Genomic DNA, 25,642 nt, shown 5'->3' with positions numbered 1-25,642 from the left:
AACGTCTGGCCTTAACTGATAACCAATCAGAATTCAGCGTTGCACTAGTCAGTCAGCTCTGCGCATGCTCAATATCGAATCAACTACGGAGAGGACTTGACGTTTGACGTTTTAGTTGTAAACGCATTTAACACACAATTTAAAAGCTAATAACTTTAAAAACTATTAGCTACTTGTCTAATTTATATAAACATAAATAACTGTAGCAATATATAAGTATGTATGTTTTGTACGTTAGTTTCTGCAGTTGGTGAAGCATGGTTACTGCATTGAGATTTAAACGTGTTTATTAAATTCTCTAAAACTATTAAAGTTATTATGCAGCCACTGCAGGTGAATGCAGGTGACCATTTTAAGAAACAACTACAACTAAATAAATGTAGATATTTGATCCTAAAATGTATGTACCTAAAATGTGTTTGTATTTCTATTTATTTTTTCTTACTGAAGAAGGGGCAATTCACATTGATTAACATGAGCAGCTGTTCCTGTTTTTAAAGAGCGCTTAAGGACCACAAATCATGGAAACCCCTCTGTGAATAAGTGCAGTGTCGTGTAATTGTTGCTTTTATATCCTCTGCATTGTTGTTAGCTATTCTTTCAAGTTTTGCAATGTAAGACCACTATAAACCTCTTCATGCCCTATTTTTGGTCAAAGCATCCTTCCTCTGGTGATGTTGGTGGCCTGACTGCCTGTGGCTCCTGATTGGCTGAGAAAGGTTGGCCTTGGTTAACACACCCCTAGGCACTACTGACATTAAGGAGATTTGTATGTGTGTACAACCAAGCTGACTGTGAATGCTTTGTATGAGAGTGAAAGGGCATTTGGTTCATAAAGATCTTTAATCTGGTTGGAGCCAAGATTACACACTGAAGAGAATTAATGAAACACCACAAATATTAGGCTTCATTGTTAGCGTGACATGAGACTGATAAGTGTGTGAGGCTGGCGGCTGCTAAAGACCGAGCAACCAGAAGAGAGCAGAAAATCACCTCAAATCTTTTAATAAAACTTAATATGTTTTTATCAATTAGATTATTTAATGCGGAAGAGTAGAAGCAATTGCCTATGTTTTTGTATTGTCTATATGTTGCAAAATTGTGGAGGAATATCCCAAAACTGGCTAAGACCACTCAATATTTATTTAAAGTATATACTTTTTACATTTTTCGTAGGGGTTTAAGAAGAAAAAATAGTCCACTACAGTTCAAGATTGAAGGGACTGTTGGATTTAGTTTTTTCCTTTTGTTATATTGACCTATTTTTATAGTTTACAAAGTTATATAACCATTCTAAACTCAGTAACAGGGATACTGCTTCATCTTTATCCCTCTATTGGTAAATGAAATGTGACTCTGGAGGCTGGATTACAGCATCTTCCTGCAGTGGAAATGAGCATTGATGCAGCACAGACCATAAAGTGATTTATGAAAGACAGTTGCTGGCAACATAAACACTGAGTCATCCCAATCGATTAAACAACTGTACCAACCAGCAATATTGTAGACTTATTATAGTGAATTTGAAATACAGCACCATTGAGATCCTGAATATTGGACCCACTAAAAGCAAATTAAGCTATAAATAACATCAGGCAATATCCATTGTTATTATTTTTAGATTCAATTAGAAGGATAGCAATTTCTGCATGAACAAATAAACACTTTATAAGCTGTACTTGGTTCTGATAAAGTTGCTCATTAACAATTACCGGAATGTGTCCAATCAGGGAGCATTAAATACCGGAATGCTTTGACTCAGCAGGTAAGGCTAATTTCAATTATAGCTATCAACAGCCAACAGACACTACTGAACTTCATTATCTGATTGCATAAATGCCACATACATAAATTAAAACTTACATATTCATGAAGGGTTTTTTTCCGTATCAATGTTGATGACGTTTATGGTAGTCCTTTATAAATAGACACATTAAAAGCACATATAAAAGTTAGTTTGCCTTTTATTAAGACTGTTTATTATCAGCATATGTCTTTCTCCTTGTTTTGCTGGATTGCAATTTGGTTTAAATACATTTCAGAATACTTGTTTTGCCAATTTTGCCATATACATACATTAATTGCAAAACACCATCCTCAAGTTGTGCCTCATGATGTCTGAAATAAAAACACACAGGGGCTTGGCTGCAATAAAAAGCTCCTTACCAGAATGCCTTTAACTACAGAGTAAAGGTAACATCAGTTTGCAGTTAAATCTGAGGGAATACATGTCTGCAAAAGGGCACATGAACCTCTGGGGGAAAAACATGACAACACATGAAAACGTTTTCCAAATTGAACCTTCAGGTGGTTTGTGAATTCAGAACACAACGTCTGGCATGCAAAGATTTAATGAACATAATGAGAGGCTTGTAAATCACAGAGAGACGTCTATAAATAACCACAGGTTCATTTTTCTGACATATAGGCCTGTGTTTGAGTCATTATAAGGGCATATATTTCTATATTCTGTAAGAGTGTGGTAGGTAAATACACTTTCTGTTTTCACTCACTTAAGAATCACCCTGTTTTGAAGGGAAACTGATGTAGTGTATTCATCCCACTCGATTCAAAGACAATAAATAGATCAAATAATAGCTCCTTATTTAAGGTCTTACAATTAAGAACCCCTGTTGTCAGGACCATTTTTTTGTCCTGACAACAGGGGTTCTTAATTATTGTTTATTGTATCTTCTATATAAAAAGTATTTAAAAACAATGTGAGCTCTGAAGCTATTAAAATATAGTGTTTGGTTAACGGGAACTTTGTAAAACCTAGTTTTTTTCTAAATAGCACAACATGACATTAAGGGAGACAACATACAGATCAAATGTGATTTTCAAAGTAAAAGCGGATTACATTTAGTGGTATTTAATAGTCTTTAGTCTCTGAGAATGAAAAGAGTGAGTTCAATTCAGACTTTGCTGCCACCCTGTGGTTCAACTCCAACAAAAAGCTATTGATCTTAAGACCCAATTTGTTTTACATTAGTCCTTTTCATGCAGAAAGACATCAAGGTCGTGGATGTCTTTGGTCAACAAATGTCCAATAGTGTCACATTATTTATTGATCACTGACATCGATATTGTAATCCAAGTCAGCGGTTCATTTGTAATGAATGAAAGCAGGAGAGCTGTGGAAATGTCCCGTTTAATAATTCAGCAGCCGTCTTGTGTTTTTTAAGCTGCATTTTACACACGCTGTGAGTATTAGAAACAGCTGTGTGAACAATTGTATTCAAAACAGGAGGAAAAGTTTAGAAAATAAGCAAATATTTATATTTTTCAACATAGCTACCTTTATTGACTACACTAAAAACAAAACCTGTACTCGACATTGAGCTGTTTTCGGTGTATGTGTTAAACCAAAAGCAGATACAACACTTTAACTGCAGTTCTTGCAGAGGTATTTTGTCACAATTCAAAAAACGTCAAGGGGGTTTCTCACACTAACTCAATCAATAGCAAGCCAAAGTCAGACAGAATCAACCACTCCAGGTCAATAACCTCATCACATGTGGATCTGTGTCCCGCAGCAGCTCATCATTCAGTGCTGCTAAACACACTCAAACACCATTAATCATTCCCACCACAGAGGTACAGTAAAGCCTTCTGGTAGTCCCCAGCTGTGTCCTCCTGCAAAAACAACACACACTACATTATTGTGCATGTTATAAAGTTCTGAAGGGTACTCTCAACTTACTAAATCAACTCAGGATAGACATATCACACGTTTCTTTCCATCTAATTTGAGCTTTTGGCACCTGTGTAATGTATGTAAATAAGGTTTTCAGGGACTGCAGATGGAAATTAGCTTTAGCTATAATCTGGACATTTGTTTATTATGCATGATACTAGTTCAATAAAGATACAATAATGTAGTATCCTAATAATGACTAACATGTTGGCCTATTACAGTTTATTTTTACCTATTTTGTTTATTTTATGATGTGTATTCTATATATATTTATCTTTCTAATGTTAATATTTTTGTGATATTATATATTTTTTCATGTTTTATTTTATTTTGTAAACAGGCTGCTGTAACTCAAATCATTTCCCAAACATAAAGTCAATGTTATTAAAGGTATTTATTTTATTTTATATAATGGATATTTTATTTTGAAAATGGCCTTTTGGTGTTTTTTCTCCAATGACACCTGTATGCCACAATGTCGCTTTGTGTGTGTGTGTGGGCGTTTGTGGCTCAGGTGTTTGGAGCGTCTGCTCCTCCTCCCCACATGTCAAAGTGTCCTTGACACAGACACTGAATCTCAAAACTCTCCCATTGTCATTGTTGCTTTTCACAAAGGTGGCTGTCAAATATAATGAATGATGTTTTTGTCACAAATCTCCGAGCCATTGCCCTTCAAATTACACGACGCAGCTTCTATTGGCATGCTCAGTTTATATTATACTGAGCATGCTATTGCATATTATACTTTTTAGGGTTTTCCCTTTCCTGTAGTGTCTTATATAGTTTTTTGTGCATGTAAATGGTGTGCAAAGGCTGAAATCACAAAGTACCGTACAGAAGGAGTTTCTCTCCCACAAACCCTACATGATGTGGCGTGGACTGGTTTTTATAGCAGCTGGTAATATTGTTGTGAATTATTCAACATAATTATGAATAGAAGGAGATTGGTTTCTTTCTTTGAGCTAGCTGTATCGGTAAAGAAGCGGGCAGTCAAGTGTGTGGAGTGTGAGGATGCAGGAATTGGTGAAAACAAGGATTTTCAAAGTAGACATTTTGTATTATTCTGCATGTCATGTTAGATGTTAGGTTGTAGCATTGATGAAGAAAGCCATAAATCTATTACAAATGTTGGTTCAATTATCCCAAATGACAGTATGTGGCTGCTATAAGTTTGCTTTTTCTGGTACTTGGCAAAGTGAGTTTATTTTACAGCTTTTAACAAATAGGATATGTGTTATTATGGTTCCTCCTTCATAACATGAACACCTTACAGCATGAGAAGCACAGGTGAAACTAATGCATTAATTATGAGTCATTTCAAAGAGCCAGCACGCAATTGCAGAAAAACCATCATGCATTGCACCATGGTTGTGAAATATAAATGAAATGCAGCCATAGTTATTAGTTACACCTGTGATTGACAATTTAAAGTATTAGCAGTGAGATTAGTCGGAAATCATAACATCATTGGGAATAATACATCTATCAAATATGACTACTTGTGAAAAAAGGAAGTAATACTTGAAGTAATAATTGCTATAATAAAATGAAAAAGGACACTATGTTTTTGGTCTTTGCTGCTTCTACCGGAGGATGGCAATAACTCTTCACCGCAGGAACATCTGGCCCCGGGATGGTTGACTAATTTCTCTTCAGCTCGTGTGAATAGCATCTCATCTCAGTCTCATCACGCTGCACAAGGCATTTAAACTAAATGACTAATCTTTACTCCATCAACACACTGACATGAATGGTGTATTAGCAGCAGAATGGTAGCACACCCATCTTCTGTTTTAAATCGTGCAGAGGGAGAGACGGGCATTTTTAAAGCATCAGGGGGAAACTGTGAACAGAATGGACGTCTTAGAGAAATATATGTATTTCTTCTAATGGTTTGGAGCTCTTAAGAACATGTTTTGAGAAACAGAAGCATTGAGAAGGTTGATAATAACTTCAGTACCTGGATGGTGGTGTAAAGAGATGCTCCATATTTCTTTTTGAAGCAAGTTCTGATGTCCAACATGTCCACCTCGCTCCTCGACACCATGATCCTCATCAGGGTGTAGTCATCAGTCCCAGCACGCTAACATAAAAAATAAATTCAGGAGCTTGGAGTTAATATATATGAAACTGCATCTTCATCCAGTTTTTTATTCCACAATAATGCCAAACATCTATCTTAATCTTGTCCTTGTCTTTCAGGTGCTTCAAAGACACTAGGGACATTTTTCTAATTAAAGTTGAATCCCCTTCCTGTTAATCCACTTTGGATAGAGATTTTTACACTTGAGAAAGATTATTTCAAAGACATGACTGCTTTTGTTTTCAGAAGGTGCTAATTTGAAGGAGAGTGCCGGGGTGTTGGAAGTTTTAGTTATTTTTTGATCATGTGCACTGCATAAATGGCTTGACCCCATCACTGAAATCCATAGAAACACATAACAACCGGCACTGTGTCTTTATGAATTGCACCATAGTGTAACTACTTGGACTTGCACTTCAATTAAAATATACATGTTGAACAGACCCGCAATTAAACATGTCTGTATAAATATAAACACCTTTAATTTGAAGTTATACTGTGACTTTTTTCAAACATTTTTTCCACATTTCTTATTACATTTCTTTACTTCTATTAGCTACTATTCATATAATTATCCTTGTGTGAATGTATAGCTCTCATATCCTGTGTTCCCCTCTTGTTGCTGTTGCTGCTATAAGACACCTGAATTTCCCTACTCAACTCAATAAAGGTCTATCTCGTCTTATTCTATCTCAAATGTATTCTTTATATTTATGGATGCATTTTTCCAACCAATTCCTGCTTTATATGAAAAATATAATTGTAGAATCTTTAAACCTGTTTAGGATATGTATATGTATTACTCACAGTCTGCAATTGTGGGGAAATGCTCTTTGGACCGAGCCAGGCTAGCTGTTTCCTGTTTCCAGTCTTTGTGCTAAGCTAAGCTAAGCTAAGCTAAGCTAAGCTAAGTGGCTGATTTATATTTATCATGTGTGATTGGTCTTCATTTTCTTATCCAGCTAAAAGAAGTGCTTCCCAAAATATTAACTAGTCCTTCTAACTGCATTGATGTTAGTGTCATTTTCATTTTGCATTAGTTTACCCGGTATTTGAAGTCTCATTTTGGAATAACAAAAACACAAATACACTGTCAGATGCTGTCGGACGCTGATACCTACCCTCATAGATTTATACAGGCCTTCAGCGAAAAACTCTGGGACACTCTTGGCACATTTCACTGTGGAGAAAAAAAAAGAAATGTAAAGGTCATGTGTGAAATGACATTTTTTGTCATGTTAATCTCTGCTTCCAAATGCCAAGTGTTATCATCTGCACTATTTCATTCTAATATGCATGGCAGGAAAGAAAAGCCCCCATTCTTTGTTGGCTGCGTGTGATCATTGAGGTGTCGTCCCGATAAATCACCGGTCTTACCAACAGCCAGCAGTAAGTTCTCCAGATTCCCAGTGGTCTCTCCCTCAATGCTGTCCTCTAGTTCAGAGCCAGAGAGCTTCTTGTAGGCATCAAACACTGTAGAGAATAAATACAATCAGAGCAACACGTTAATATGAAACATGTTTTTAAAAAGATTAGACCGTTTGACTTCAGGAGAACTCACTTGGTTATGTGAACATTACTGCATTTTATAGAAGCCAATCCACTTTCTTAGGTACAATATCATCCCCCAAAAGCACAACCATTCCATTATCACTTCACCACTTGATATTCAGAAACATACAACATAGCTTAAAGGGACAACTTGCAGACTTTCAATGTAATTATATTGTTGTTTTAAGGGTTTGTGCAAATGAGCCAGTGTGCTTGGAGCTCTGTTAACACTGAGTGAAGCTCAACGTCTTAATATACATATAAGTATTGTTTGGAAAAGTACTTCCAGCTGCTGTAGAAACTTATGCGAGAAAAGCAACTTCTGTCACACAACGTGCACCACCCTTTTCAAAATGCCAGAGATTTGACTTATAAGCAATATATACATACAGATTAACCTTAGCTATTTTGTTAACATATCCAAATTCCAAAACATCCCAACTAGCTTAGAATCTGCTTCGTTTGCCTGAGTTGTTCCAGAGTCACAACAGAAGAGCTGCAGGTCATTTTGGAAGACACTGGCATCTGTATTGCCTTATTGTCTACCTATGAGGCCTTGTTCAGGCACCTTAATGTGAAGTTACTCTACAGAATCACACTCACCTTTTCCCTCAGCTATGGTAACCCGTTAGCTGACCTCTTTCTTGATGCTCCGGTTCATCCACTTAAATGTTTAAGTTTGTCTTCGTCTGACTCACTATCCAGCTTAAAACCACTCTCTCCATTTTCCTTTCTGACCTCTTTCTGTTGCAGCCAGACGTGTTAACCCCCTAGGGACTAACGCAGAGCTTGAGGTTGTTTTTTCATCCAACTTTAATAAACTCTGCTGCTGCTTCTGCTGTTTGTGTTTTACACTTTTGTGCTGTTTATATTGGTTTGGTCCCATAATTAACGAAGTATAGGTCAGCAATTTTTTTTTAAGTTCCTTGGACTTTTGCTTGAGTAATGCTACTTCCACTTTTGATCTTGCTTTGTTCAACAGGTGGCTTACAAATCACACCTTTGCACATACTGACATATATTATGTTGGCACAAACACACTCACCTTCTCTGAGATGTTCTACACTCCTGTTGCCAAGAATTGTAATGAATTGTTCTTCATCGGTGCCAAACTTTCCCTCACCAGCATCAAACAAGGCCTGAAATGTCAGACACACACTTTTACACACACACCTTGTGTACATGACGTGACTTATTCACACTAGCAGAGCAGGAATGACAGTCCTGATGGAGGACTTTGTCCCGCACCATCAAAACAACATGGAAAGCTTTTGTTTTTCTCAATTAATCTTTGCTTTGAGACAGAAATTAGAGTCTTTCCACCTGCGGCTCTATGTTCGTTGTTCTCATCAAGTTTTAATTTGTGCAAATGAAGCAATACCATTTATTCTTAATGTTTAATTATGCATAGTGTATTTCCGCTTCTTCTTTTTTTTTGCACACACATAAGACTGAATGAAATCCAGAAGGAGAAAAGCAAACAATATCATAACAAGTTGAATCGTTCTAACATAATTCAGAACAACAAGTGGTGCATTACCATTATATTCATAGAGGTAATGTTCCTAAACGTGTACTTTACTCACTATTTAAATTCTATGCTTTAACAATATGCTGTTTGTGCCTACTCTTATAAAACACCCACATATTAAAATGCTCTGGTTGGTAAATGATAAAATATTCTTTAAAAATACAACCCTGTTGAAAACGAGGGTAACACTTTACTTGAATGGGTGTTCATAAGACTGACATAACATTGTCATAACCATGACATCACACCTGTCTTAAACATTAATGAATACTTATGACAGTTGTCGTTGAGTGTCATTCGGTAAGTTATGTCACTTTTGATGCAAAGGTGACATTGTTTGAGATGTCCTTGTTAAGACAACTTGACATAAACCAAGACAACAAAACCTGTCATAAACATGTCATAGCAGACTTCCATATATGACGGTTTAATGTCGCGCTAAGATATCAAGCTAAGCGTTTTTCTTAAGTTTGAGTCTGCTATGACATGATTTGTTGTCTTGGTTTATGTCAAGTTGTCATAACAAGGACATCTCAAACAATTTCACCTTTACATTAAAAGTGACATAACTTACCGAATGACACAACGACAACTGTCACAAGTATTCATTAAGTCACTTGTCCATATTGAGCCGTTTGATAATTATTACCCTTTAACATAATTGACATATTGAATTCATGACTACAACTAGTAAAGCAGTATTTTCAGACTGTGGTATTTCCACTTTTACTCAATTAAAATATCTAATTACTTCTTTTAAAACAGTTGTTGTCATTTATTTCTTTGGTTTAACTTTTGTTACGAGTCAAACAGGACTGGTGGCTTTATTTCACATTCAGAAACATGGGATCACTTAATGTTTATCACTATAGATCCCAATTCACAACTCAATATCAATAACAAGTAATGGCCCATAAAGGTCAATATGAAACCAGATGTTATATTCCCGGATGTTGATGTGCTTTAATGAATTTATCCTATTGGCTATTTGCCTGACCTTTTATGGCCTTTATGTTTACCGCACTATGGGGCGCAAACACACTTACATGATCACATGCTTCACATGTTGACATTTGAAAGAAGACAGTAAATTAAATCAAATATGCATTGTGCCTGAGAGGCTACTTAATGTTTTGCACAGGATTTTGCAGCATTTTAAAGCCCCTTTATGTTGCATTTTACAAATAACAACACTTTTCACATTCCTTTCAACACATGTGTGTAAACAATTAAAACCACAAAGAGTATAAAGGTTTTTTGGTTTTTTTATCGAGCCATCACACTTTTATGTGCTGGACCACTTCTCTGCTGTTGCCAGGCAACTAGAAGTTACTCTGAGATAAGTACTCATACCTTTGAGTAAGAGTACACGAGTATTAGCTTCAACCGTATTTTTTTGAGTGGCCCATTTCAGAATAATGTGTAATTTATTATCGAATTATAATGCTTAAATGTTGCAGCTTAAAAAGGGGGAGCGTTTCCTCTCTACTTTTATTTCATTATAAAAACACTTTACTCCTGAGGTATTCTGTGTGTATTGTTTAAACATAAATCGAATCCACACTGCTCAGGGTCCCACGACTATTTGGTGTTACAGAATGATCATGTCAAAACTGAGAAATGGATACTGGTTCTTAAAGGCTTCGCACATTAGATGAGAAAAAATGCCTTTGAATTCATTTAAATCCCTTTTAACTGATGTTGGGCCTTAATGTTGATATCCCTGGCTGTTAGCTGCATCATTTATTCACTGTAATGTTTTTGTGCTTTTTGTTTCATATGTACAGTACCAATACTCAGTACATGTGCAGCCAGGTCTGCTAACTGAGCTATATTGCGGCCAAATTACTCTATATTTTGAATCAAGATAATTTAGTGGAGTAGTCTAGTGAGTAAATTGTAGTGAAGTGCAAATGTCGTGTGAAGAAACAAGACATTTTCTCTTGTTGTTTCTTCTTACCTTCGCGTCTTTGTCAATCCTTTCCTCATCCACTCCCTCCTCCCTGCTCCCCTTCACACAACCAAACAGAGAGACAGACAGGGAGACAGACGGACAACCAGACGGACAAACACATAGAGCAATCATGTCAGTGTGGATGGCAAATCCTCCTCTCAACAAGTAATACCTGAAAAGGACATCATCTGCTCTGTCCCATGATTACATTTCTGTCAGAACAGCAAAACATATTTTTGAAACCCACTCTGTTAGAGGGCTGTAAACCCTTCTCCCATTCCCTCCTGCTCCAAACTCTCATGCCTGTGTAATGTAATGGCACCACCGGAGGCTCTCATTATTTGGAAAGGAAACATTAGTCTTTGCAGCAGCCCCCCCCCTCTCTCTCTCTACCTGCAGGAGGATCACCAGCAGTTTCTGATAGTGCCCAGAGGTGTCACCGCAGATATCCTTCTCCAGCTTTCCGTTGAACTCTGGGGGAAAGAGGAGAAGAGGGGCAAAAGATTGCTTACACTTCTCACACACACCGGTCACTAATGGCTGCAATCGACCCCGGTGGGCCGTCCTTCGCCCTGCAGGAGGACGGCCCACAGCACAGATTGGATTATTACGCTAATGGACTCCGTGGTCTTCTCTTATCCTAATTAAATAAACTGTACCCTGTTGCATTTGTTGTCACAGAGTATTTTTTCCACTGTGGTTTGTTGCAATTTGAAGCTAGGGCAGCAGGGATATATTCGAGTAGAACAGGTGTTTAAAGAGGTATAAAATGCTGCAGTAATTAGTCCTAAATCCCGTTAATGACTAAGCATTTTTGCACTTCCAGGTCCCCTGTCTTGAATCAGTGTTTTTGTTTTTGTTTGGATGCCTTGGTTTGTAAAAGCTTAAGATATTTCCATGTTTTGGGACAACACGTTTTATCAGCCACTGGAAAAACAAACCAATCAGCACCTTTGTTTAGAGTCAGCACTTTAAGATGTCATTTACCTTCTTTTCTGTGTGTGAATTGTATGTTGTACTGTGAATGGTGAGGGTTACTTTATTTTATTTGCCAGAGCCAAAGACACATTTCCATTATACCTCAATTTATTGGACAATAAATTATTCTGAAGCTGAATTGGAATCTTTTAAATTGGCATTATCAGATATTTATAGATGTGGGTCAGAGGGGATATGCTACACCAGGGAGGATTAGTAATAGGAAGGACAACAGTAGTTATTATAACTCAGGAGGCAGAAGGCAGAAGACATTATGAAAAGACTGCGGCCTCAAGGGTGATGGATGGGGCATATAACACACTCAGAAAGCCGATATCCGCATCCAGTGTGGAACCAAAAGAAATGTTGTTGTCCTTTTGTTCATAACGTTAAGTATCCCTCTCCCAAACCACAAACTGTTCTTAAACCTAACTAAGTTATGTTGTTGCCTATTTCCTGCAATTCTGTTGAAAGCAAACAAACCAAACCAAAAATATTACTTTCCGGACAGAGATAACCACTTGAATAGTAATTTAGGGAAAGGGTTTATCATTATTGGATCAATCATAACACCAAATTCTCCCTTTAGACACTTTTCTCACTGATGAATCAGGATAGTTTTGATGTTGGATGTTGGAATTGAAGAGTAATTAAAGGCTGGAAAGCAGTTTTATGAGTGTCGCCCATGTTAACACATAACAGTGATATCACGATGCACTGTCTGACACACCCTGGAGTACATTTCTACATCACATCAGCAAAATAAGAAAGTAAAACCACTGGAGGTCATTAAAGCTGCTCTTTAAAGTTACACATTTGACACATTTTAAAATGACTTCTCATGATGTGTCCTCGTCTTCACAACGGACTAACTCACCTTTCTTGTACGCTTTGACAATATTTTTAATCTGCTCGCCGGTCCTGGAGGCCAGTGTCTCAATCAGCACCTCGTCGTCAGTGCCGGCGCCCTGGAACCAGAAACAAGACGTGGATGAACATTGATGTGGCAGCAGCGTGTGCTCATGGCCATTTTGTTTTCATCGTATAGCATCTTATGGTTGTTAAAGAGCAGTATTACTGATTAAAACAGAGAGAAGCTGATGAAAAGTTAAAGGATGTCAGTATAGGTCTGCATTAAAAAAAAGTATGCAATTAGAGATTTAATCATCTCAGTTAAAGAGAGAATTAGCTTTGAGGTTTGGTCATACTTAAGCATACACACGTCTCTCTGCTGTAATTAACCGTCAAGCGAAATAAAAAGTCTGACAAGCCAAACCACTGGAGCAGAAGGTGAGGGGTAGTCCTTAATGCTTCGCCTTCACTATGATTTAACGATTCATTTGTGCTGCTAAAACAAACGTATGTGTGACTTATTATTCTTTCAATGTGATGAAAGAATAATGACCGCTCAAAAAACAAATCTATTTGTAGCACATAAAAGGAGCCTGGAGTTTGTATTTTTGTATTGTATTTTGTTCCTCTCCTGGGACATGTCTCCATGCTTTAATGTTCAAAAAGCTCTTTATTTTTCTCATACTGCCTGTGCTGCAGCACCTCTTTTCACCCTCTGTCTGAAACCAGAGCCCAGTCTGCTCTAATTGGTTAGCTGGCTGGCTCTGTTGTGATCGGACAACCGCTTTGAGATTTCCCGCCCCTTAGCCTATCATGTACGCGTGTTGGGGCGCTAGCTAATAGTGATATCATTCTGTTACAGAAGTAAACAAATGAGTCCAATGGAGGCGTTTGTGATAAGAGGGGAAGTGTGTCGGAGGGGGAACACAGGGATTTTAGCCTTTGCAGACCATTTACATGCACTAAAACCTAGATAACACACTACAGGAAAGGGAAAACCCCAGAAAAGCATTAAAGGGACCCTTTCATTTGGCTTCAGTGTGATATGAAACGCAGCAGGTGCTAAGTATATGATGACTAAAAACAACATAATAAGATTTATTAAAATATGAATAATTTATGTAACTGTAATCTAAAATAGGAAATAGATCCTCATCACCAATACATTATTTGTGATTCGATGTTACACTTCTACTTTTCAGTGACATCTGAGCCACATTAATTGGCAGATGGATATGAAGATAAATAACATTCAAAACAATTTTCTGTTACAGCCTGCACGGAAACACCAAGACAAAGCACAGGAGGGAAAGCAGACACAAAGATAATAAAACAAAATTGTATCTCAAGAGTAGCTCTAATGAAAACCAGCCTGAAACCCTGACCCTGAGTAATTCTGAAGCAGACACAAGGAGAAAACAACACCTTATGGAAGATGACTTTCATTATGAAGGACTGTATTGAGTGCTCGGCTTACATGGTCATATTGTTCCGGGGGGTCGTTAAAATGTAAATTTCAACCTGATTTTCAACCCAACACTTGTACTGCAGGACTAATTCATTCATTGTAAAAAATTTGCTGGTCATTATGGTTTTGATACTAGAGCCAGAAAACATCAACAAACAAACAAACAACAAACAAACAAACAAACAAACAAACAAACAAACAAACAAACATGTAACTATAGGAAGAAAATTGAATCTGGAGCAAACTCTTTGGTACTGCTAAACAAGTCTGTATTGTCTCTGCAAAATAGACGAGTAGATAACAGGCAGACGGACAAAAAAAGTTGGGTTGGGTAATCATCACTCCATTAGCAATTGTATATTTAAATGCTATATCTACTGCGATAAATGATTATTTTAAATGTCAAATCCACACAAAAACATTATACTCTCACAGCGTATTTAAACCTGTTGATCGGGCGATGCTAATACCAGGGCTTTGCATGCTGTTTAATTGCAAGGCTTTAATAGGAAGGAACCTTCACCAGTGTTTTCCTGCTGGGACAAGTTGAAGTGAGAGCCTATTAAAAGGTCCGCTGCTCAGCACCAGATGTTTGGGAACATCTGTACACAAACACCACCAACAACACTGTTTCATCTACGGGTTTAAGATTCATTTGCATATGAAGTTTGCAATCTGTAAGTGGATCATTGGAGGAAACGCTCATCAGTTACCTTCAGAGCCTTGTGCAGTTGGGAAGCATCATAGGAGGAAGGCGGGGTCATCAAGGCCACGATCAAACTCTCAAACAGCCCACCGAGCTCCGATTTCAGAGCACTGACTAAGTCCTTATGTGGGGAAAGGATTATTAAAAAACAAGAATAAGAAAACAATAATGTGTTTTTTAACATCAGCATTAAAACAGATCGAAGCAGCAAAATCACACTTTACAGTTCCCCATTAAGTTATTACAAATAACAGACTTAATTCCTGCCGCCGTATGCACTATTAAACCAACTAATAATAAAATGTGTGTTGGAAAAAGTGTTGGAAGATGCAGCAGTAGTAGAGGAAGTATAAAGGAAGTAGTAGTAGTAGTAGTAGTAGTATTGGAAGTAGTAGTATTGGAAGTAGTAGTAGTAGTAGTAGTATTGGAAGTAGTAGTATTGGAAGTAGTAGTAGTAGTAGTAGTACTGGAAGTAGTAGTATAGAAAGTAGTAGTAGTGGAATTAGTAGAAGTAGTAGTAGTGGAAGTACAGTAGTGGTAGTAGTGGAAATAGTAGTAGTAGTAGTAGTAGTAGTAGTAGTAGTAGTAGTAGTAGTGGAAGTACAGTAGTGGTAGTATTGGAAGTAGTAGTAGTAGTTGTAGAGGTAGTAGTAGTACTAGTCCAGCAGTGGCTCAGTCAGTAGGGGCTTGGACTGGGAATCGTAAGGGTCGCCGGTTCAAGTCCCCGAACAGACTTGAAAATATGGAAAGTGGACTGCTACTTGGAGAGGTCCCAGTTCACCTCCTAGGCCCTGCTGTGGTGCCCTTGAGCAAGGCACCGGACACCTTCAATCCCCCCCTCCCCATTGCTCCCCGGGCGCTGCACGATAGCTGCCCACTGCTCCTAGTACTAGGATGGGTTAAATGCAGAGGACCAATTTCACTGTGTGTGCATGTATGTGACTAATAAAGAGGGTTTCATCCTCCGATTCTATGTAGTAGTAGAGGTACAGAATAGTAGCATAGAAAACCCCCATGAAAACATTAGGGCTGAAATAGAAGCAATATTTCCCCATAATTGATTTTTTTGCTCCATTAATTTGTCACTGTAGTCAGACAGATTTGAGGCAAATTAAACATAATTTAAGTTATTTTCAAAAGTGCTTCTTGAGAAATCATTATAACCCTTGCTCATCCTCCTGCCAACATGATCATAGCAGTAAGGACAATTATAAGACCTGAACCTGCAGATATCTTTTTTTCCTTTGGTATAACCACCAGCTAATCAAATAGTACATATTTCTTACAGACAGCTTTATCGATTTCTGTCATCACATATCAGGGCATTGCTGGGTGCAAAACCTCATTAAATACGGTGAAAGAGTGAGTTATAATGTGTGTGTGTGTGTGTGTGTGTGTGTGTGTGTGTGTGTGTGTGTGTGTGTGTGTGTGTGTGTGTGTGTGTGTGTGTGTGTGTGTGTGTGTGTGTGTGCGTACAACACCCAGGGGATCCTTTAATCTACAGTGCTTGGCAAGTTCAATATAGAGTCAAACACTCATCTCTTTAACGGCTCAATATGTGAAACCTCTAACAGAAAATAAATATATTTCTACATAAAAAAATCCATTTCTCTTTTCACAAGCTGTTTCGATATCAAATTTAACTTTTCGTAGAGGGTTTTTGCAAAAGGTTAATAATGCAGAGTATAAATGACGCACTGAATAAAGCAGACACTCTAGAGGAGATAATAAAATATCCATTTTGTCTCTCGTCTTTAATACTATTTCTTATTTCAGATGCCATTTCAAAAGAGTAAAGCAAATGCTAATCCTTAAACAATCTTATAGAAGAAATGTTGATAAAAAGGTTCATTTGGAAATACTGTGATTTTTCAGAGATACTCCAGGAGTCTTTTCAGATTTCCTCCCAAGCTGCCTCCTCCACTTATACTCCAGGGAGCACTTACGATGGCTTTTCCATAGCATCGAAGAAAAGCAAATTAACTCGCTGCTTTCAATCCACAGGTGATCATAAAATAGCTTGACAGCGAGATAGAGAAGTGAGAAGAGTGTGAGGAGTGAGAGCAGGGGAGCGTAAAATGCTCAGGGTCGTGTGAAACTAACTGCACTGCGCTAGGGTCCTCAGAGACTTGGGGAAATTGCCACTTTTTGAATGAATTTTTCCCTGTGTGTCCTTCTAGCTCTTTCATTTTTAAAGACAGAAGTTATTATTTAAGATGGCACGCTGACTTTTAAAAATCAGCCAGATCCTTTAAAAAAGCACCGTAGCAACAGTTCTACTTAAAGCTGGGGTAGGCAGCAGCTTTTTTATCAAATTAATGTAGATGGGCAACAATTCTAAAAACAAATCCAGACGTTCTATTGGTTTTCAGGCTTTAGAAAATCTAACCGGAGACTTTGGCCAATCACATTTCAGTCATTTCAGAAAGAGGGCATTTTTTACCATTTCAGATACAAAACATTCCAATGCTTATTCCATCTGCAACTCCAAAATACTACATGACACGCCCTCGAAACAGTATAAGGGTGGTTAAATGCTTAAAGAAATTTGATAGGTCTAAGCCCGAGCACTTGGATTGGTTAGGGAAAATCTCCAAGGTTATCTAAGGGGCGTGTGATGTAGCATGCAGTACTGCAGATGGAGCGGAATATCCTGCAGGACAACGTATCATCCTAACATTGGCAACAACTGCCTACACTTTAAAGCAAACCACAAAAGGTGATGGACTTATACAAGGAAAAGAGTCTGACAAATTACAGTATAAGCCTTTTTAGAAATAGAAAGCCTTCTGCTTACTGTAGCCAGAAGCTCACAGGCTGAGGGCTAAACCTAGGCAACATTTACTTCATCTCTAAAATACTCTGTAGCTATAAAGCCTCAAACCACAGCAGTACATCTCAAAGGGCTTTATAAGACCACATGTTTGCGAAGAAAACAGAAGGGGATTCTTGCAGCCATATAAAACCATCAGGGCCACAATCAATATATAGATGATGTTTGAATTGTACAGTTTAAGGTAAGAAATGTGTGATTATGCCCTTGCTATTGATTGTAGGTTCGTGGACAGAGAAGGGAAGAGGAGAGCTGCAGGAGGAGATCTGTATTTTCTGATTAGAGCAGGATGTTTTTGTTAACATTTTCCAGTAAACTGCCTACCCTGAGGTACCACTTGAATTACAATAAAACTATAATCAAATAAAGCCTCCCCCCCCATATTTGCTTAGAAGATTAGAATTAACACAGAAGTGACAACAGCAAAATGTGCTTCAGCAAGTCTTCATAGTAAAAGTAAAACTTACTTTTTGACTGATGGATAGAAACACAGAAGTTTAGTCTTGTGATAGTATTTGTTTAGAAGAACCACCGTTGTGAATTATGCAAGCCTTATATAAATTACAAAGGGATGTGAGAAAGAGAAACCTGAGTAGGTGCACTTAATCAGATATATTGTATCAGTGACTTTAGGTGTCTATACGTGATTTGGTGGACACGGTGACATGATCAGTAACCATCCATCAGACTGTCAGCAGGTCGTCTCTCTGCTTCCCCTGCAGCAGCTCAGCTTACTTTTCCGTGAGCCTTTTTGTACGCCGCCTTAATATCCTGGCGTTGATCGTTGCTGCGTGAAGTCAGAAGCATGAGGATGACGTCTTCATCCGTACCTGCAGCAGGAGTCAAGCGAGCATTAAATAACATCTAGTTATGAGGATAATGTGATTTTCAAAGGCATTTATTTCAATATAATGTTGATGTTTAGCTCTGTCTGCAGATGCTTTGTTTGATGACGTTTCTGATTGTCACTATGATTTGTTTTCTGTATTGTTTTGATTTGTAGTCTTTATCTTGGCAGGACTCTCTTGTTAAAGGGATTTCTAATCAAATGAGACTTTGTTAAGAGGTAATACAGGAGAGAAACTGAAAACTAAACTAAACACACCAATCAACAGAAGGTGCAATGAACAGATATTTTTTACAGAACATTATAGTGCGTAGTGGTGATTCCCATTCAAGCCCGTTTATAAAAGTGTGTTCTTAGAAGGGATTTAGAAGTCTAATATCATCTGCATGTTGTTCCACACAGGTAGTATAAAATAGAGCTTTACATAATCCCATGCCAGCGAAAATTACAATCCAAATTGTTTTCTATTGTTAAGTAAAACCCAATATCCTGTTTGTACCAACCTTTTAACAGAAGTCATGATCTTCATGAAAATAATTGACAGCGCGCAATCTCCTCCTTAATGAAAAGTTGGCAAAGCCACAAACCAACAATCAATACTCTCCACAGTCACCTGCACCTCAGAGAGCACGGTTCCCCAAGACAAACAGGCTGAAGAGCAGCTTGTGTTATTTCCGCAGAGGGATCAAAATGTCAAATTAGTCCGAGGTAATTATGACACAAAGCCCTGCTGATCTGTGATCACAGCTCTGACTAGTAACGTCTGTTCACGTCACTATTGTGCTCCTCACTTGTATTTTACTTTATGTCACACTGGATACTTCCTAATTACTCTTATTGTGAGAATGAACTGACAGGAAGCAAGAAGGTGTTGATTGTCAGTAAGGTTATATTTGGTAAGAAAGACTGAGTTTTAATGGTTGCACAGTACAGCCTTTAATTTGATGACTGTTATTTGACCTATTGATTTGCACTAATGACTGCAGGCGGGTGTTTTTTGCTTTAATGGAATTAAAAATAACGTCCCCTGAGAGAGGAAGCCGGGGTCAAAACTCATACTATTGAAATGTCATCCAAGCATAGGCTTCATTTATACTGGGGACGCTGAAAACATGTCCCCACCACTTTTGGAAGTGGCCAATTTTGTCCCCACCTCTTCGCATTTGGATAATCTTTTTTAAAAGAATAGTAAAGTGTTGCTCCCACCAGTTGTCAAACAAAGTATTGTAAGCATAGAAATGTATTTATATATGCAGCAATTCACGGCCATTCATCCAAGATATGCATAACAGCTTTCAAACAGAGACGTAAATTAACTTACATAACGTGACACATCCTTTCAATTATTCATCTGTTGCAAATGACTGCTGGGTTAACGGATCTGTGACATTTTGTTTTGTGAGCCTGTGCTCTTAGTATATCCACTCTCCCTTTAAAGGAATATCACCTCCAAAATCAATTAATCAATTACTCACTCAAATTTAAATATTGAATGAAACTTCCTCTTTTTTCTGGAATGCCTCCAGGGTTAACAAAGTATCAAATAATGGAAAAGATTTGGAGTAATTTTTGGTAAGTGATGTTTTAATTAAGAGTCCAGGCCCTTTTATTTCAATTCATTGATTCCTCAGGTTAGGATATTTCTCACCAGAGTATCAGACATAAAAATAATGGCTTTAGGGGCAAAGTATTCCCTTATGTAAAGCAGGTAGGCCTAGAAGAAAATACAGGAAGTTGACAACGTGATAGCCTTAACCGATAAGTAATTAATAACCCCGCTGTTGTTGTGGCTGCTCACATAACAGGGAACCCTCACACCTGTTCTCCGAGTCACGATACACTGTACCCCAATGTAAATATTTAATCATGTTTTGCAACAATTTGGTTTATGTAAAATATTTTGTGCAAAAATGTCATGTATTTTCTAACAAACACCTTCTCTTGAAAGTCATTTTTCTGTGTTTGGTATCACTTGTATGCTATGTCACCTCATCTCTTTAGGAATGATTGAAACTATTATGACCATTTCAGATTGTTTATCACACGTCTGCCTGTGCCGTCATATTATAGTCATTTCAGTGTCTGTTTGACGCTACAATAAGTGCTCATTACTGTGGATTTTTTGCAGGTTAATATGTCTTTGTTGCTATAAACATAAGTTTCAAACTCTGCTTGTGCTCAGTTTCTCTTCTAATCAGACCAAGCACACTGTGAAAACTGAAATGATTTCTTTTGCACCACAGGAAGAATGTCGAAACACAGTTAAAATCAACCACACCTGCCATCCTACCGTCACTGCATGCTTGTTTTTACTGGTTATATGCATAACATTTGGTATTAATAGCCTACTTTCGAACTGTCGTGCTTTGCATGTTTCTGCCTTATTCTTCTCGGTTTGTTTTATATGTTGTGGGTTTTATTTGCTATTTTAGTGGCCAGTTTAAGGGAACAACAATTGCTTCACTGTCACATCAGTCAATGTGCTTTTTCCTAAATTAAACCTAAATTAAACTAAGAACAGCAAACGGAAAGTCCACCCTGACAGCTGAGTCATTGTTGTTAAAATATGTCTTCTGCTTTGCATCATTCGACTTCAATTATCGTTTCCAGAGCGGGTGGAGAAATGACGTTACTGCCAGGGACAAAACCGTAAAGAGTGCAATGATGTCTGTCTATTTTTATTTATATGTATATGCTGTATATAACATTTTCCCCCTTGAATTCATAGAAGATGTCATGAATCCGTGGGAACTCTGTGCTGAGGGTGTGGCTATGTTAATTGCAACTTCCACCTAAAAACACCTTCCACTGTGTGAATAGTTTACATATGCTTCTCTTTCCTTGTGGGATAACATGCTAAGTGTAAGTATTAAAAACTAAAAAGCATAAATAAGAGTGAGAAAACTGACCTATTCCTTTCATGGCTTTATGGAGTATTTCAGCATCGTGTTTGGGGTTGAAGTTAACGAAAGGTCTCACGCTGCCTCTGTACGCCTGCGGGAAGAGAGCAACATGATGATGAATGATAAATACATTTCTAACAAAGGTTTCTTTGCGCTGGTAGGTGAAACGGCTGTTAAAATCTCTCTCTATGTGCATGAGTTCCTCCAGAAAGCAACTACAAAAAACAAAATCCCCATATTTCAGTTGATCAGACAGATTTAATCTCAATTTAATGGAAGACAACATACAGCTTTATTGTTCTCATACTGTCTTTTCACCCTCTGTCTGAAACCCAGTCGGCTCTTATGGTTAGCTGGCCGGCTCTGTTGTGATTGGTCAACCGATTGGAGCTGTCCCGCCCCTTAGCATATAACGCGCTAACCAATAGTGGTTGCACAGTGATGTCACTATGATATGTTATGGAAGTAAACAAGGAGTTCAATGGAGACATTTTATTCAGAAAGGAGGTGGGGGGGTAATTAACCTTTGCAAACCATTTACATGCACACGAGAAATCCCTAAAAAGCCAAAACCGAAATATGGCCCCTTTAGTTGGGTTGCTGTAACTTTAAGAGATGCAATAAGGCAATTAATATTGCTTGAATACACATTTTTATTGCCCTCTAATGGTGTGTGTATTATATGAGAAGCCCCTTCCTTAATAAGAATAAAAACCATGGGCATAAAACATTAAGAGGTAGTAGACATTACTGCAGAAAACTGTTGGAAGCAGCACCATAAAAACCCTCCATAACTTTGAGGCAAGTACCTTAACCTCAATCCAGTGTGGCTGCTGCTTTGTGTCACGCAAGTCTTTTTAAAAGACACTTGCAGATTGTTCTTCAGGGAAAATGTCATTTATAGAAAAGCAATATAAGAACTGCCTCGGCTAGAGCTCGGATCAACCCAGCAGGTAGGAGAGGTGGAGGAATATTATCTGCAGCTCCTCTCAGCAAAGGTCTCTGTTTTTATAATCTCTCTTATGAGTTATCATCTTTTTTCAAGAACCTCTTTTAGCAATATGTCGATGTTTACTTCGAAGTGTCACTTTAAAGCGCCATTGTCCCAGCTTTGACCCGGCCTGCGTCATGAAACTCAATTTAGATTTGACACTTCAGTCTCTTTAGGGACAATGCGTCTTTGATTCCTCTTCCATTGTAAAAATAGCCATGAGCTATTACTAAACCCACATTCATTACTGATATGTGAGTCAACGTTTATTGTACGCTCAATTGTTCTGTCTTTTGTCACCATGATTTCTTATTCATCTTTTAGAAAGACCTCAGTTATAGCTTTCAAGCTGTCATTATACAGTATCCCTGCTAACGTTGCAGATGTCAGGATGGTAATATTAAGCACCATTTTGGTCTGAGCTGAAATATCTTTGCTTCTTTTCAATGAATTGCAATGAATTGGATACAGACATTTTAACGTCTCCAGAGGATGAATCCTAATGAACCCCCCGGATTTTGAATCAAGCCCCAGCAGCAGTTCAAAGGTTTCACTCAGCCAGAGAAATATCTCAACATGTGCTGCACGGCTTTCAATATTCTGTCACGTTTTGAGTTCGGAGTGAGAAACCTCAACAAACATTGGATGGATTGCAATGAAATGTAAAGCCTTTTCTAACATCCCCAGAGGATATACTGAAAATCTGCAAAAGAAAATCCAAACAGACGATTCAATGCACTACCATTATATAATTTAAAGAGTTGGTAGTGGAGAAAATAGTACCTTGGTTTCCTTAAACACAAAATAAACATGTTCATCTTGGCTGTGCTCAATAGACTCTTTATTTAAAATGTATAGGTAGGTCGCTGTATGCTATTATTTGTACAATGCTTGTGGCAATACTTTATCGCTAAATGGTTAAGCTATTTAATTTCAAATTGATAAGCACAACATGGCAGCATAATAAAAAGCCTTTACAACCACTAATAAACAGGAGATGCCTATTGTTTTTGCAGATGGTTTAATCAAAGGCAACGTTCATCTCAAAGACGACTCCGCTGTTTTAAGTGCCTTCAGGGAGCATTTTCTCAGAATTGTGCTTTCTAGAATTTGTAACCCAGTTAGGAGACAACAGACAGAGTTACCTGCAGTTTCCATGCAAATAGTAACACAATAGGTTGCTGATTACACCACCGTTATCGACTTAGACTGAACTCCTGCCTTCACTTCACGTCTTAAATCAACTTATGCTCATCAGACAGTCTGAGATCTGTCAATGAACTCGAGAGGATCAAATTCAAACCAGGATATCAAATGAAGCTGCTTCTCTTTTGCGCTAATGTGGGTTTACTGCCCGAGTCGTACTGATGTTTTTCTAATGAGTGCATTGTCGCAGATCGTCCTTTTAGTGAATCAGGGATCTTCAACAAGTAAGGGGATCTATAGCCTTCGTATCAAGAGATCACAGTGTATGAGAATGTGGAAATAAATTAGGATTTAATGAAATTAAAATGAATGCAAATAAAAAGCATTGAGTGATGAATGCGAATCAGAGGCTGGTGCTGACAGTTATTTGTGATGAGTATTGTTAAAGGCTGATCATGCAGCACTACAGGTCTCAGTGTGGTTTAAATATACACTGACCTTTCAGACAAAACACACTTCATTACACAAACATCCAGGTTAATTCTGGTGCTATAAACAACATTAGTTTTAATAACCTCCAACAGCGAGGCTATGTTTGTTAGCAGGAAAAACGACTGGGCTAATTGCCATTAAACCTGGGGGAAGGGTGAAGCCCTGGATCAGAATCACAATAAGATGTATAGACTTATTATTTTGCACTGTAAAGATGGCCTAGGAGAAGATATGCGTTCACTGAATGCCCATTAAATACCAACTCCAAAACCAAAAAAAACAGAGTTGTTTCTGGCAGTTTCCAAAGCTTTAACTTTAAATACTTAAGGGATATTAGATGTACATACTTAAGGGATATTAGATGTACATACTTAAGGGATATTAGATGTACATACTTAAGGGATATTAGATGTACATACTTAAGGGATATTAGATGTACATACTTAAGGGATATTAGATGTACATACTTAAGGGATATTAGATGTACGTACTTAAGGGATATTAGATGTACATACTTAAGGGATATTAAATGTAAAATAAAAGGAAAAAAGGAAAGGAAACTCTTACCATTCTTTCTGCTGATTGAAGACAACCGTAGTAGACTGAAAGAAAGTGCAACAGATATATTGCATGGTTAGTAATATGTACTTGTAGGTGGTAGAAATGTGTATTTTATGAAGTACTGACACACAAATTCAAGGTACTTGCACTTTTCTTGAATATTTGAAATGTACGCTATTTTTTACTTCCACTCCACTTCATCTAAGAGGAAAATATTGTAATCTGAACATCTTTTTCATACCATGTAACACAACATCTGGGGAAATTGAATAAGAATGGTTTTAATAAACTTAAGCTTGGAGTCTTTCTTTATAGATTGAGAAATCCTCCTACTTCTCTAAACTACTTAAAATGCCTCTTGGATCAGCTGGACAATCAATTACAAAGTCTAATTACAAACAGGAGTCTAAAAAGTAAAGTTTTTAGAGATACATATCCTCAATGGACAGTGAAATGCAAACAAAAACATGATGACCTTAAAATATTGTGCATGATCACATGATGATGCACCATTATAGGAATTCAAATCAGCAAAACATTAAACATACACAGCAGTAAAAAGCAACCTCCACGTGAATGCACCTATTAAATAACATCATATATAATAGTAAAACTATTACTATAACAGCGTATCTGTTTAAATTACATTAAAAAGTGTTGTACTGTTCCTTTTACTTTTTTAAAAGAGTACTTCTTCCACCACTGTTGGTGTGCAACTGTCCAAAAACAAAGCATCAATCCAGAGGAATTAGAATTTGTGAGTCATCTTACCAACAGGTGTGTTTCTGCTCTCTCCTCACAGGTGAAGTGCGGCTCAGGCGGAGCTCTTTATTTTCTCCGGCTGCGGCGTCACAAGGGAAAGCTGCCAGGAGTTCCTCCTCCTGCAGGTATCGTCTGTCCCGCGCGGTCAGTGGAAACACGAGATCATGCCCTCAGCACTCCGTTTTTTGTGTGACCTTTAAAAAAGTGACAAAGGTTAAATATTTAAAAGCGAGCGGGTCTAAAGCGATGTTGTTATGAATAGTTGAGGCGGTTTTAAGATGTTTGAT

The 25,642-nt window shown here is 37.7% G+C and overlaps 1 protein-coding gene across 1 annotated transcript; it reads right to left on the bottom strand.

Annotated features, from left to right (window-relative positions):
• Positions 1-2,698: 2,698 nt before the first annotated feature.
• On the bottom strand, positions 2,699-25,383 carry anxa5a (annexin A5a). Its single transcript, XM_063876619.1, has 13 exons — positions 25,365-25,383; positions 24,600-24,634; positions 21,410-21,494; positions 18,389-18,483; positions 14,828-14,941; positions 12,672-12,762; positions 11,210-11,289; positions 10,823-10,873; positions 8,377-8,470; positions 7,158-7,253; positions 6,902-6,960; positions 5,658-5,780; positions 2,699-3,636 (listed from the first exon to the last, which is right to left on the bottom strand). Exons 2-13 carry the CDS (start codon positions 24,600-24,602, stop codon positions 3,577-3,579), a joined length of 951 nt encoding a protein of 316 aa, XP_063732689.1. The 5' UTR covers positions 24,603-24,634; positions 25,365-25,383; the 3' UTR covers positions 2,699-3,576.
• Positions 25,384-25,642: the final 259 nt, after the last annotated feature.

Source organism: Eleginops maclovinus, chromosome 23 (assembly GCF_036324505.1).
Source record: "Eleginops maclovinus isolate JMC-PN-2008 ecotype Puerto Natales chromosome 23, JC_Emac_rtc_rv5, whole genome shotgun sequence".
NCBI classification, from domain to species: domain Eukaryota; kingdom Metazoa; phylum Chordata; class Actinopteri; order Perciformes; family Eleginopidae; genus Eleginops; species Eleginops maclovinus.
The sequence above is the reverse complement of the archived record's forward strand: the minus strand, read 5'-3'. Positions and strand labels throughout refer to the sequence as shown.